This window comes from Melitaea cinxia, chromosome Z (assembly GCF_905220565.1).
Source record: "Melitaea cinxia chromosome Z, ilMelCinx1.1, whole genome shotgun sequence".
NCBI lineage: Eukaryota > Metazoa > Arthropoda > Insecta > Lepidoptera > Nymphalidae > Melitaea > Melitaea cinxia.
In genome coordinates, this window is record NC_059424.1 from 16884775 (window position 1) to 16900572 (window position 15798).

Here is a 15798-nt window from a genome sequence, read left to right on the forward strand (position 1 = left end):
GGCAGAGCTTACCTCAGCTCGGTCTCAGGAGGCCTTAGCACGGGCGCGGGAAGCTGATGCACAAGGTCCCATCATAATGGCGGCAGCAATAGATCGCCTCGGTGACATTATACGCGACGTCACACAGCAATCACTTAAAGCAATTCTACATTTTAGAGCTCCTGATACCTAGCTCTAACACGTAGAATTAAATTTAAGTGATTTTTGTTTTTTTTTTTTGTTAGTTAATAATACAATTTTATTTTCATATTATTTTTATTTCATTATTTTGATAAAAAAATAATAATAATAGCTATGATTTAATTTTGTACTCTAATATTACAATGTTAAAATTAAATAATTATAAGTAATAATATTTAAATAATAATATATATATAATAAGTAAAGCAGGTTACACTTTTATTTAATGCCTCCCACGCCATAAAATATTTATAAGTTGCTGGCGGGAAGCCCGACCAGAGACCCGTTCTGGGGCGCCTAGAGATGCCGGCTCTATGTGATGACCCTCGCTTTGTAGCACTTCATTTGCGCGAATTTCTTCTTCTTGCAAATTATGTGGCAACTCTAATACTGGTAATCCAGCGCGATTACAAATATTGTGCAAGATACAGCAAGCAATAATGATTTTAGACACCATTTCTGGATCATAGTGTAAAACTCTATGAACCAGAAGACATCTAAATCTGCCCTTTAAAATTCCGATTGTCCTTTCAACACTATTCCTTGCTGTACTATGCAGTGTATTGTAATGCTCCTCTGGAGAACCAGGCTCAGGATTGGCACATGGGGTCATCAAGTAGGATCTCTGCCCATAAGCAGAATCACCTGTGAACAATTAATATTATATTAAATAAATTACCAACTGCCTTTCCACTATTCAATGTCAACTGTAAACAATGTTATTTTTTTCATACCTAACAAATATGCTGTCTCTCCCGCATTGTTTAGTTGCTCCAGGTGATGCTGTATGACAGAATTATTAAAAATGAAGCTGTCGTGTGTAGCCCCTCCAAATGTAGCATCCACATGTAATATGTTTAGATCACAGTCATTTATCTGCAATGCAAACATCATTATATAGTTAATACTAATATTCATTTTTAAACATTAATATATATTATAATATTTATTATTTCTAAATTATGAAATGATCAATACTAGTCTCTATACATAATTATAATATAATATAATCTCTATTCTCATAAGCACAGACCAAACGGAATAATCCATTTAAAAAAAAATACAGTCAAATTGAGAACCTCCTCCTTTTTTGGAAGTCGGTTAAAAATCAGTTTTCAAGATAAATTAAATATTTTTATTTATAGGTAATGTATTTTTATCTTTTAATAAACCAATGGGTGTTTATATTCTATAATACAACACTCACAATTAAAACATTTCTAGCATGGTAACCTTTTCTGCAGTAATATCTTTCTTCTTGTATTTTGGGACGAATCATGGCCACCAAAGTACCATCAACACATCCAATCACACCAGGAATTTTAAATTTCTCAAAAAATCTGCAACAAAAGATAAAGGTCAAACAGAAGTGTCGACAAAGGTGACTTAAATATATTTACTTTAAGTACCTTTGTTTCAGAGTTTCTCTTTCATTACGATTTTGTGGAAATCTTATATACTTTTTAATTATGTCAGGATGATTTAGTGCATTGACAATTGTATTAATAGCTCGGCTGGCAGATGGTTGTGATACATAATTAAAAAATGATTTTCCAACTATATTCTGGTAGCTTCCAGTGGCCAAAAAAGATATGGTGCATAGAATCTGGAAGAAATAAGATTATTGTCATTTCATATAGTCGTAGATAATAATAGATTAGTAATAGAAAAACAAGGTTTCACTATAAATTATCAATGTTATATAAATACATAGTAATATTTTTATATGTATATTACTATACTAATATATAACTATTCGCTTAACTATTGTTATTGGATAACTCTCAATATAATTATGTACATACTTACACTGAGGCTTCTACATAAACCCAGTGTGAACTAGATGTATGTTGTAACACAAAAGATTTTACTACAAAGATCAATTAATAAGTAGACAAATAAGGTAGTTCCGGTAGTATCACCTTAGTGTGATGACTGAGCCCACCACGCCGTACTTGTTGGGGCAAAAAAGGCATGAGATCGTCTTCCAATATTTCTATAAGATCCCTGGTGAGCCTGTAGTTGCGTATGTAATCTCTGTCTGATGATATTTTATAAAGATTGCGTATACTGCGACTTTGACGTCTTTTGTGTAAATCGTCTAGCCTTTTAGCTTCTTCTAGAAGGTACAACATACACAATACTCTTGCGGCCCTGTTATCACAAAAAAAATAAGTATAAGTATGTACCTATATTTTTTTAAATTACTGCTTCATGTGTTCTGAGTTCTAAATAGATTTAAAAGAAACATATTATGTAGCTACTAAATACTTACATTTTTATAGAGTAATCCAACTTAAAATATCACTAAAACAAACTAAACACAATATAAATGGACTGAAAATCCTTGGCTACAGCCACGAAATAGTAGCTTTTCGTTTGACACTAAAAGTTGTAAGCGTACGCCGAGGCTGCGGTTGAAATTTGTGGCTGTTTTGCTTGGAGAATACCGATTTCATATTAAGAACATACAAATATTTGTTTTCAAATCACGCCGTCTACAGCCATGCGGCGCTAGTGTCGAACAGCGTAGAAATTAATCTTAGGGAATACCCTTATAGCCCTCGTCGCTGTAACAGCGGCTGTCATCTAGGCTGTAACGATATTTACGCTTAGAGAATTGCACAGCTGATCGCACAAAACATCTTACGGCTTAGTTCCTTTACTTGAGAATTCCAAGCTAAATTTCGGTCAAAAATGACGCCAAAATTTTTCATTTCTGTACTATAAGGAATGATATTGTTGTTAAAAATAATAGGTGGCAGAAGTGGAAGCAGTATTTATTTATGTTTTACTTTAAATATTAATTGTTTTTATTTATTTTTATGTTATTAATGTATTATTATTAATTAAATTTTATTTATTAACTTCTAATAATTAGCTACTAATTAACTATTTCCTATTACTTACGACTGCCCCATTGTGTAGAAATGGACTCCCTACTAGACTATCCTGATAACTGTATATATACTAAGTGCGCTTAAAAATATTAATAGCGCGATTCAGGCTCAGTTCGCGTAATTTCTTTCAGGCTATCCTGATCTGGACCGGACTGGTTTCTGATCCAGTATGCCTTACCATACTTGATTATATTATACATCAGGCTATCCTGATCTGAACCGGACCGGGTCCTGATCCAGTATGCCTTACCATACTTGATTATATTTTACATCAGGCTATTCTGATCTGGACCGAACCGGGTCCTGATCCAGTATGCCTTACCATACTTGATTATATTTTACATCAGGCTATTCTTGTCTGGACCAGACCTGGTCCTGATAGAGCTTGCCGGATGTGGCATGCCTCATTCTATCCTGATCTGGTCCAGATACATGATCTGGTTGAGCCTGACCTTTTTTCTAGTCGGGTATATACTACAACTTTATAGAAACGATATAAATGTGTCGTAAAAACTTTAAATTATCATTCTGCTAAAGTATATAATACCACTACTGTAAACTAATATTGACGCCACGTTGGCGCAACGGTCACGGCCATGAATTCTAACTTGTTGCGCTGGCGGTTGCGGGTTCGATCCCCGCACATGACTAACATTTGTATTGGCCATACAGGTGTTTGCCGTGGTCTAGGTGTTTGTGCAGTCCTTGTGGGTCTTCCCACCGTGCCTCGGAGAGCACGTTAAGCCGTCGGTCCCGGTTGTTGTCATGTACACCTGATAGCGATCGTTACTCATAGTAGGGAATATATCCGCCAAACCGCATTAGAGCAGCGTGGTGGATTAAGCTCTGATCCTTTTTCTACATGAGGAAAAAGGCCTATGCCCAGTAGTGGTATATTACAGGCTGAAGCGTAAACTAATATTAAAATCAGGATTAATTTGTAGCACTAATAATGAATATCGTCCAAACTGACTTGTAATTTACAAATAATCATGAGGTAGGAAATAGCGGGAATTATTGTGCACGAAAGCTGGAGCAACTCGACCGGGGAAGTAGATACTTACCAATAGGTACCGTAATACAGATGGTTTTTGCGCAATAATACTATTACCGAATAGTCTTGTTTACCTGTATTAAGTAAGGTAGCCGAAATTTAGTAAAAAAAGTAGTATGTAAGTAATAATTAACTAACGGAAAATATTGAAAAGATCGTTAAACGATGTATGATCATATTTCAAAAGTCATAAGCCAGTGCATGCCGTGGGCATTAGCGCCACGGTCACACCGTAACGTGGCGCTAGTGCCGCATCAAAACAACACAATGAAAAATACATGAATAGAACTTTACAAAATACAACGCATGCTTCAGCCTATTGCAATCCACTGCTAGACAGCCCCAAGTTCAGGCCATACTTCTCGGTTCTCCGCACTCCGCAGTTCGCATCGGCGATTTTACACAGATCATCGGCACGAGAGCGTTTCACATTGCGTTTGCTAACACACAGGCTCCACTTCAACGGTCATCGGCAAGCCCACGGTGCCCACAACGATGGATATACCACTGATATGATAGCAAGGCATTACTATCGTTTTTGAACATTTCTTTCTGTTGTTAACACATTGTTAGAATTATATAAATATTTAAAAAAAAACATAAAATATGTTAAGTAACAATTACTTTTTATTTTAGTTAAAATTGGCTATGCAAGTTATTTGAATTTATGTGCGGACGATACCGCATACCCTGCTAATTAATACGAAATAAATGAGTAACATAAACGGAATAGGTGCCTACGCATAAATATAGCTACAGACTAACACCTAAAACGTTACATTCCATCTAGCCTTTAAGGCTGTAATGTGTAACTAAAAGTCATTGATGATGACAGTCATTAGACTGTCAAAGCATTGATTCCCAAAGTGATCCAGGTGGACTCCAGAGGCTCCACGGGAGACTCGACGGGGGTCTACGTTGGCATGGCCAAAAAATGGGAGCTCACAATTCGTAAGTCACAAGTTCACGAAAAGTTATCTCAGTACAACGTGTCGATAGGTCCACCGTTTTGAATACGGTGGGCATGTCCACAACCTTCAGCTAGAACATATTTTCCCTTGACTCGATTCTATTATGGAATGGCTGCCTTAAAAATATCAGCGGAATATAATCCGGATGTTTCTCCCAATTATTTATTTAATGGAATTATGGAACGGCAGGCCTTTTACACTTTTTTTTTTTTTTTTTTTTAACGTTGGGAAAATCCATCATGGACACCCTCCGGTAGGGGGGGCTCGGAGGGGATTCAGACTCTTACTGAATAAAAACCGCCACGTGTGTTCTGCCGTACGCCAATGTGGCGGGATCACAAGGACGCTGTCAGCTCTTTCGCAACCCCGCCGGCGCTTGCCCTTTCGGGCCCACCGCGGTGCAAAGCACCTCGGAGGACGCACTCGAACACGAAGCGCGCCCTCCCCTCCTTGGGGGGACCGTGCAAGTCGGACGACGAATCCCCCGACACATCGCCCGCGTAGGCCTTTTACACTTAATTTATGGGGTAACAATCAAAATGGCCCCATATAGCTGCAGAGGGTCCACCGCAACCAGCAAAATTTTGAAAGTGGTCTTTGAGAAAAAAAAGTTTGGGAACCTCGGCTTTAAAGAATAGAAGTAAACAATGCTTGAAAATGTATTAATTACTCTTCTTCGCTAGTCGACTAAAAATTGCAAAAAGTAATAGCATAAATGTAAACTATGTAGTTTGTTTCATAAATCAATAGTGTATGTAGGGTACATAAGGGTGCCTGATGCGCGACCAATGCTTTACACTACTATATTGATTTAAAAGTACCAGCTATTAGTTGCTAGGTGTTTGGATCTCGAATTTATTTATAGTGACCAATGGCTTCGACACGACTCAGACAAATCAATAGGGTAGAGTAGGGTAGGGATTTGATGCGCTAACTGCGCGGCCCGTTACCTAGGAACCGCAGTATCGATTTTACTGTTTGCATACATGTGTGTGTGTGTGTAATTTATTAAAGCATGACCTGCTTTATGATTTTCAAGCAATAATTATCCATCTTGGAATACGTTAGATTGAAAAACTATAAACATTCTTTTCAAATTACTTTATAGTAGAGGATGGTTACAAAAACATAGATATACACTAATATTTTAGTAATAATAATAATACTATATCTTATACTATTAAACGAGCAATTCTTGTATATATATATATATATATATATAATCTGAATCTCGGAAACGGCTCCAACGATTTCCATAAAATTTAGTATATAGGAGGTTTCGGGGGAGATAAATCCATCTAACTAGGATTCATTTTTAGAAAATGACGTTTTATCCCTGTTTTTAGGGAGTGAAAAAATAGCTACAATATCGTTAGAATACGAAGGTAAATTTCGCAACTGTCATTAAAGTTGTAATAGCTCGGTGGGAAATCGGCCGGTCGGGATCAACCGAGGAGATCATGGTTCAAATCCCTATGTCCCCTGATCAATTATTTTTTTCCTTTTTTTTAATTGCACTCGTTATTTTAAAAAAATATTATTCATATTTTATAAATATGTAATTCGAATTTAAATATGAATTCCAAAAAACACGATTTACTAAAAATACCGAGCTAGGCTCGGTCACCCAGGTACTTCTTTATTATATACCAAAATACAAACAAACAGTAGTAACAAAAAAAAAGATGTTCAAAGGCGATCTTATCGCTGAATCGATGTCTTCCACCTTTGGGCACAGGACACAAAGTAGTAGTGACGGATAGGAAGACTAAGTGTACAATATTCTTAAGGATGAATAAAAATAGTGTATGATAGATTCAATAATTCATACGCATATACATATACAAATATCCATACATAAATAAATTAAGATAGTATAATATACGTGTATAAATGTAAAATATATATTGATATAAAATATGTATGTTTAAATTCTGAAAATTATTATATGTTAGGCGACAAATAATACTTCTTTAGACGTTGCTTAAAACAGGCTGGAGTAGAAGCACGTCTTATTGGAAGCGGAAGAGAATTCCAAAGGCGGACAGCTTTAGCAACGAAGGAATTAGAATAGGAGGATGTATGAGAAGGAATTTTTAGAAGTAAATTGGAGTCGGGTCTAGTAGAACGTTTATGAGTATTGCAAAGATATGTGAACCATTCTTTAAGGTATTGACTATCAGGATTAAAAAGTACATACACAGTAAAGAAGAAAAAGTAGATGAGTATTCCTGTGAAAGCGAATCGGAGCTACTTGAGTTTCTTGCGGAAATCGGAGACATTAATTTTAAAATTAAATATTTGCAAAGCCCAAATACGAACCGTATACAAAGATTCTGAAGTCGGTCAAGCTTATTAAGTTGCTCCTCTGTAAGAACTAAGAAACATGCATCTACATATTCAAGAATCGGTAAAAGGAGTGATTGTGCTAATGCAATTTTAGTAGGCAAAGGAAGAAAGAATTGAAGACGACGAAGTGGGGTCAATTCATCGTCTTCAATACAAGTGACCAATCTATGTATAGATCTGATCAACTTTGGACTTCCCACAATAATGACCTAGAATTTTGAAGGATCAAATAAATAATAAATAAATAAATACATTTTTACAACATACACACACGGTCATCTGTTCCTAAAGTAAGCAACTTAAAGCTTGTGTTATAAGTAACAGCCGACTGGTATAGCTACGTTTTTTTTTTCGATAAAATAGTATATATATATATATATATATATATATATATATACCCAGACTCGGGGTGCTCGAACCCACAACGCCCGGATCAGAAAGCAGGGTCACTAAAAACTGAGCCAACGGGCTAGTCTTAAATTAACTTTTAACCCGAACGATTCGCTCCATTAGTTTGGATATTGTTGAATTTCCTATCTCCCCGTCAACACAAAGGTACCTTTCAAACAAAGTTAGAAAATAATTGTGTTTGTTCGCAAACGAAAAAAAACCGACTTCAATTACATCGACAAGTAATAAATACAACGTAGATCGACGAAAAAATAGTCAAGCAACTACGCGTTATCAAAGATTACTCAAAAAGTAGTTATCAGATCTCGATAAAATTTATATGTGACAACATGATAAACATCAGCTTTCGATTAAATTAAAAATTATCAAAATCGGTACACCCAGTAAAAAGTTAATGCGGATTTTCGAGAGTTTCCCTCGATTTCTCTGGGATCCCATCATCAGATCCTGGTTTCCTTATCATGGTACCAAACTAGGGATATTCCCTTTCCAAAAAAAAAAAAGAATTATCAAAATCGGTACATCCAGTAGAAAGTTATGCGGTATAATACAACGTAGGTCGACGAAAAAAGCGTCAAGTAAAAACGCATTATTAGATATAACTCGAAAAATAGTTGTTAAATCTCAAATAAATTTAAATGGGACCAATTGACACACACCACCTTTCGATTAAAACAAAATTTTTCGAAATCGGTCCACCCGTTCAAAAGTTCTGATGTAACATACATAAAAAAAAAATGCAGTCGAATTGAGAACCTCCTCCTTTTTTGGAAGTCGGTTAAAAAATAACAATTTTTCAAAAATTTCAATTGTCATAAATTTAAATTTTATACTTTTTAAACTTCACAAAAAGGAGGAGTTCTCAATTGGACGGCACACTTGACTTGGGGAGTAAGCTGGTGAATACGTGACGAGAACGTTACGAAAAGTGTGATCAGGCGAGGCGAATGGAAGTTGAGAGGTAGATATGAGCTAGTAAAGATAGAAAGAGTTGCGTTTCGTAAGTTTTACTTTAGTCGTGTGGTCTAAAAGTGTATTCGTTTTTTTAAGTATATTACCTTCGATCTTTTTACTAGGTGGATATCAAGGATATTTGACTAGTACTTTTTGAGTTATCGCTAGTATAATGCATATTTACTTGACCATTTTTTCGTCGATGTACGTTGTATTATACTTTAGAACTTTCTACTGGGTGAAGTCATTTCCTTTTACTATTATTTACTTTTTTTAATCGAAAACTGATACTTGTCACGTGATCCCATTTACATTAATTTAATAGAGATCAGCCGAGCACATTATCTCTAATAATGCCTATTTAGTTGACTATTTTATATTAGTAATTGAAATCGTATTTATTTATTTTTTTCGTTTGCAAGCAAATAGTTATCCTTTGTTTTATTCTATTACTATGTTGCAGATAAATTATATTGCAAGAATTTTACAAAAAGGTCCACTTCTTAGATACCCTTGTATGAAAAAAAAAACAATATGAGAGCTGATGACAGTTTATTCAGAATTCAGATACATGTAACTGGCATAGTAAATAGAATATAATTGTAAAAATTTAAAATAGCCCGACATTTATTCAATACAATACTCGAAAACACGGAATATTCAATTAGCTAATACATACGAATTAGAGAATTGACTTGCCAAGTCATACCTACATTATATTTATTTAAAATAACATAATTGTATTGAAATGTAACACTTAATAAAAAAACAGCTCATTTATTATTGGTTTATCATTATCGAACAAGTAATAATTAACACATGTATTAAAGATGTTTTACATCACAATCATATTTAAAAATTATAGTTGACACTAACATTACTTAGATAATTAAATTATCGTCATCTTAAATTACATATCAATAAATTCTTTTACAAACGAACTTGGTATAGTTAACCTATTGATTCATAACAGTACCTATTGATGTCCTAGAAATGTATCTTTATATTTTTTAATTACCCATTTCAAATATAAAAATCACAGTCAACTTTTCTTCATACCCAACATTCAACAGCACACCACCAAGTTTGACTGTATTAGTCCTTTGTATAATGGGTACAATAAGATCAATATCATTGAAATTGATAAGAAAACTTTGAGACATTGACAATAAATTCATAGCCTTCTCGATGACATTTACTGTTGATACCTTTTCATTTTCCTTTCCATCTTTTTTCGTTTCTTTTCATCTTGTTCAGTGTCCTCTGGTGCCTTTTCAAAGAACCAAGGCCCAAGGAAATTAACCCAGACTAGCCAAAAGGCCCGGATTGGTAGAAGCAGCAACATAAACCAAAAATAGTTTGAAAAGAGTGTTAGGACATGAGTCATTGCCGTCAGGATCACAATATCTTTTATATGCCTGGAAAGATTTTTAATTTAAATTATTACATAGTCAAACTTTTATACAAATTTTTTGTATTAATTGTTCATGTTCTCTAATAATAAAATAATATTTAGAAACAAACTTATGAAGCACTCAAAACTAAGAGTTGTATTATAAGTCTATGAGCTACATTTTATTTTTCTACCATCACTAAAATGTTGATATTTCGAAATTTAATCTAAACTTAGAACAAAGAATTAAATATATATATATATATTGTATATTGTATTTTCACGCATAATGGACCAGCATTGAGTCTAAATGCGGAAAATTGAGCCCACAAGAACAACAACATATATTGTATAATATTAATTGATAAATAAATAAGTAAGTAGTAAGCTTAAAACTTACTCTCCAATTCCTCCTTCCATGTTCAGATCTAGGCCAGGATCAATGAGTTGACCACTCTCCGAAAATCGCGGAGCACTAAGTTGGGACATAACTTGATGACAACCCACGTAGAGTATTGAGACTATAAGGTTCATGATCTGAAAATCATTTCAAGATGTTTAAATACTAATAGACGCTAAAAGTCTGAAGCAGCTCACATGAGCAAAACTATTTTTATGTTATTTGCTAATACAAAACATGTACATAACATTTTTATTAGTTATATACAATGTTTGGAGGAGCAAGACGATTTAGTTGAGAGCAAATCTTGAACAACCATTAATAATTTTAAAAACTTTCCAAAATGAAATGTCTCAAAAAAATCAAAGACAAAAGATCTCAGTAAAGAGAATAATCTTAAATTGGTATTATGACTACTTAGTCATGTCATTTGAACTTTCAAATATGCATTTTGTACATTTAACACATTTGAATATTTTATTATTATTTGGAAAGTACTCTTTAGTTAAATATATATGTGTTATATGCTGCACATAGGTGAAATTACAGGACTGCTGTCAACAAAGCTGTAGCAACTTGATTAATGTATTTAAAGAACAACTTTATAGGTTATTAAAGACCATTATAACTTAATCAATTATTAACTAATAATTAAGATTCAAATAACTTTAATTAATATCAATTCTTAATATAATTTTTGTCTCACCAACACAGCTAAGTCGTACAAGAAACTGACTGAAAATGATTACATTCGCAATTTGACTTCCATATTCATAATTAACAAAGCAGAATAAATTAGATAAAAGCTCTTTTTTTAATTTCTAGCTTATAAGACATTTTTTAACTGATTCCAAAAAAAGGAGGAGGTTCTCAATTCGACTGTATTTTTTTTTTATGTATGTTACATCTGAACTTTTGATTGAGTCTACCAATTTTGGTAAATTTTGTTTTAATTGAAAGGTGTTGTGTGTCATTTCACTCTCCAGCCTATCGCAGTCCACTGCTGGACATAGGCCTCCACAAGTTCGTGCCAAAAATGGCGTGAATTTATGTGTTATGTTATAGTCAACACACTGGACAGGCAAGTTGGTGACCGCAGGGCTGGCTTTGTCGGTTGTTTTTTTTTTTTGTTTGTTTGCGAGCAACACAATTATTTATATATTTTTTTAAAATGGAAGCAAAGCATTTAAGTTAGAATATACAATCAAATATAACTGTGTTTGCTCGCAAACCAAAAAAAATAGACTTCAATTACATCAACAAGTAATACAAAGTAGGTAGATGAAAATATAGTCAAGTAAATATGTGTTATCAAAGATTACTGAAAAGTTGTAATCAGATTTCAATGAAATTTAAATGTTACCACATGATAAGCATCAGCTTTCAATTATATTAAAAATCATCAAAATTAGTACACCCAGTAAAAAGTCACATAGTATAATACAACATAGGTCGACGAAAAATAGTCAAGCAAAAATGCATTATTAGATATAACTCGAAAGTACTTGTTAGATCTCAAAAAAAAAATTAAATGGGACTACAAAACATACACCACCTTTTGATTTAAAAAAATCATCAAAATCAGTATACACAGTAAAAAGTACAATCAAATTGAAAACCTTTTCCTTTTTTGAAAGTCGGTTCGGTTGGTAAAAGTGTAATTATTTACGAGTACATATGTGTTATTTAAACAACTAGAAAATAATAATAAATAACCCTTCCTATTATATCCCTTACTATCAACAGAAATTGAATATGTTAAAACATTTCTTTAAGAGATATAAAAATATATAAGTAAACTTACAATAGTAAACGCCGATATCTCATCAAAGTAAAACCCAATAGTTACAGTATGGTAAACCAAAGCCGCACAAAGAGATATATTACGATAGAAGTATATTGATGCAGTATTCTCGGTGTGAATTTGTTTTGCACCTCTTGTAGGGGCTTTGCCCTTTGGTGGCTGAAATATGCAAAAAAAAACAATCATTAACATGTACCAATGAAGGATCCAGCATAATCAGGGCCTGACTAAGCTGATGGATATATTGATTTTTTGCATTTAATTAATTCCAAAATAATATCCAACATCCCATGTAAAGTTCATTCATTTTTTGGATTAATTTATCTCTTGAAAAATTTGGGTGTTTAACTCCAATATATATGTGATTTAACAGAAAAGCAATTATTTTATTTGTTAAATTTTTTTTTTTTTTTAAAGATTAGAATTTGTATATCACATTAGATGTTTATGGAGAAGTACTTACCGGTACCATGTTAAGTTTACAACTGGAAATATTCCTTGAAATGGGATCCTGAATTAATATCAATAAGGAGATCAATTACAGGCAACTCAAAATAACACAAGATATACTTAAATAGCACTGTTAAAAATTTATTTTACAAACAAGCTAGTCCAAATATATCTGACTTCTTTTAGACTTTTAAAGAAAAATAGTATTATTAGGTAATTAGGTATCCTAAACTCATACGATCTATTCAATTATTCAAACTCAAAGTGACAGATTTCAACTTTTGTATAATACGTCACAATTTGAAACGAAAAATCATTGTTCTATGTGGCAAACGTCCAGAAATTCCTTTAAATTTTGTTCAATATTTTAAATAAATTAATTTCATTATTTTATTTGCCACGTTTTAAAATATTATTATTATGAAAACCATTTAGTAATTTTAACAATTTAAATTTTGAACTCTGAATAACATAAAAATCTTATCAAGAAATGTTTTTATTTATGTACATTAGTATTGTAGGCACACTGCTGACTTATTAAAATAATTATAAAATGCACTAGATGTGCCTGCGAATTTGTTCGCATTTTGAATATTTACATTTTCAACGTGATTATTTAAATTGGCATCATTTTCTTTGTTTATGAACCGATTGACATGAAACAAGCGCTAAATGTTAAGGTAAGCTTATCACAATATATTAGAGAAAACCACATCTAAATCTGATAAGCCGATTCCGAGATTAGCGTGCACAAACGCACCGACAAGCAGATAAAAATTCTAATAATCATTGTTTTAGGTACTATTTACGTTGATAAAGGTCCTAATAATATTTTTTCTCATATATCTTCCATATACCGACAGCAATCCGTTACATTTTTACGATATGTATTGATGGTTAACAAATAATCATCTCAAAAATATATGTATACTTCTAAGGGCACGTTATCAAACACGTGCATTTTGTTAAATGCAATTTTAATTTAATTTTCATGTCTGAGCCGTCTGACTTTTAACAACGGTAAGTCAAAAAGAAATAAGAAAATCATTTCAATCTATCGTAGTTTATTGCTGAACAGGCTCTCAAAGCTAGGCCAAGCACCCCAGTTTTCCGCAATATTACGTAGATTATCGGTCCTCATCGGTCCCCTTCGGACTTCTCACATTGCATTTGCACGATCATAACTCTCACACGACACGACTGCTTCAGCGGCCATCGCTCCTAAAACACACGTGAACTCGCTGAATAAATAAATCATCGTCTGTTTAAGATTGTGCGTGAAAAAAAGAAGAAAGACTTGTCTAAATATTAATCTGCGTGTATATGAGATCTGTACTATCAATCACCTTAATGCTTTTAAACATACAGTTTTATTTATTTATTTATTCTTTATTGTACACCATATAGAGAAATTTAATAAAGAATTGTAAAGAAAAAAAAGTTAAACTGCCATAAGTAGCTAATGCTCTTTTTTCGCACCCATATTTGAGTATACGTCGTTAAAGACTTGTTTAGAGCCTAGAGACATGTCTAGCCCTATGGAAATTCTGATGAAAAATGGACAAATGCAGACCAAATTCTCATACCGAGTTATAAGAATCTATCAGATCTCATAGACTTTCATAACCCTATATGAGAATTTGGTTTGCATTTGTCCATGTTTTGTAAGATTTTTTTCCATAGGGTGAAAACATTGGTAACAATGTTGAGTTAATTTCATTTGTCTGAAATTTTTTAAATTAATTATTGCGCCCTATATGTTTATATAAGTTCCAATAATTTACTAATTCCTTTACCAGGTAAAAAAATCTCTAAACAAATTTATTTATTTATTTATTATTATGTTTCAACGATAGCAGCGCTTCGCACAATCGAGCACATTCAAAAGTATTGCTTTTGCGTGATGCGTATAACGGTACAATCGATACCAACTCAGTAGAAGAAAATTAATTAATCGAATAATTTTTATATCTAGAATATCGTTAGTAATATTTAATTGTTGAAAATATTTTGTGAGATCCTTCTTAAAAAGGTGCTCTTCGTAGAACTCGAGCATCATGTAAAGATCCTGGCCTACCACAATAAATATTAGTAAACTTCATATTGGAATCAACTACTGCTTGAAGATTTATAAGGAAATATTTTGGTGGTCTCCCCACCGTGCCTCGGAGAGTACGTTAAGCTGTCGATTCCGGTTGTTATCATGTACACCTGATAGCGTTCGTTACTCATAGTAGGAAATATATCTGCCAATCCGCATTGGAACAGCGTGGTGGATTAAACTCTGATCCGTTTCCTACATGGGGTAAGAAGCATATGCCCAACAGTGGGATATTACAGGCTGAAGCGAGCGAGCGAACGAATAAGATAGATAAGATATTTTTTGATATATATATTTTATTTGTGTGAAAACCTTCACATCTTCATCAACCTTCACATACCATCATTCAGTTTCATTAGAATCCAACTTATGACACAGCGAATGACTCGGAATGTTGATGAAATTGAATATTAATTATTATTGATATAGACCGCAATGGTTCCATTTTTGCAATAAACCACAAAAATATTAAGAAACTTAAATAAAAAATTCAATTAAATATTAAGAACCGTATAAATAGTTAAAACTCAAAAATCTGAATTCTTAAAATGCGTACTTATCAGATGATATACAGTAGTTCGTGATAATCGAAAATTTCGAAAGCTTTGACTACATTCGAGATAATTATCTATTCTTTGCTTTCGACAGCTTGTCATCAAATATTTTATTTTATAATTAACTAATTGATTGTTTTAAACTCGTAGTATTCGATAAATCATCATCATCACTATCATCTTGGTAAGATTATTCAATTAAAAAGTATATATATATAGAACTCATTTAAAAAAATTACTGAAAAAAATTTAAAAAATTAATGAAATAATCAAAATC

At 33.0% G+C, this 15798-nt stretch overlaps 2 protein-coding genes and 1 long non-coding RNA gene across 3 annotated transcripts; all 3 read right to left on the reverse strand.

Moving 5' to 3' along the window:
• Window positions 1-403: 403 nt before the first annotated feature.
• On the reverse strand, window positions 404-2189 carry LOC123668871 (putative nuclease HARBI1). The gene is made up of 5 exons (XM_045602562.1): window positions 2103-2189; window positions 1590-1786; window positions 1388-1520; window positions 915-1056; window positions 404-825 (listed from the first exon to the last, which is right to left on the reverse strand). The coding sequence occupies exons 1-5, from the start codon at window positions 2154-2156 to the stop codon at window positions 404-406; spliced, it is 948 nt and encodes a 315-aa protein (XP_045458518.1). The 5' UTR covers window positions 2157-2189.
• Window positions 2190-2246: 57 nt separating this feature from the next.
• LOC123668971 lies at window positions 2247-2645 on the reverse strand. Its single transcript, XR_006745650.1, has 2 exons — window positions 2456-2645; window positions 2247-2334 (listed from the first exon to the last, which is right to left on the reverse strand). It is a non-coding gene; the product is annotated as an uncharacterized LOC123668971 (long non-coding RNA).
• Window positions 2646-9354: 6709 nt separating this feature from the next.
• LOC123669055 (transmembrane protein 208) lies at window positions 9355-13165 on the reverse strand. The gene is made up of 4 exons (XM_045602718.1): window positions 12880-13165; window positions 12417-12575; window positions 10613-10749; window positions 9355-10237 (listed from the first exon to the last, which is right to left on the reverse strand). The coding sequence occupies exons 1-4, from the start codon at window positions 12886-12888 to the stop codon at window positions 10015-10017; spliced, it is 528 nt and encodes a 175-aa protein (XP_045458674.1). The 5' UTR covers window positions 12889-13165; the 3' UTR covers window positions 9355-10014.
• Between the last annotated feature and the right edge of the window lie 2633 nt (window positions 13166-15798).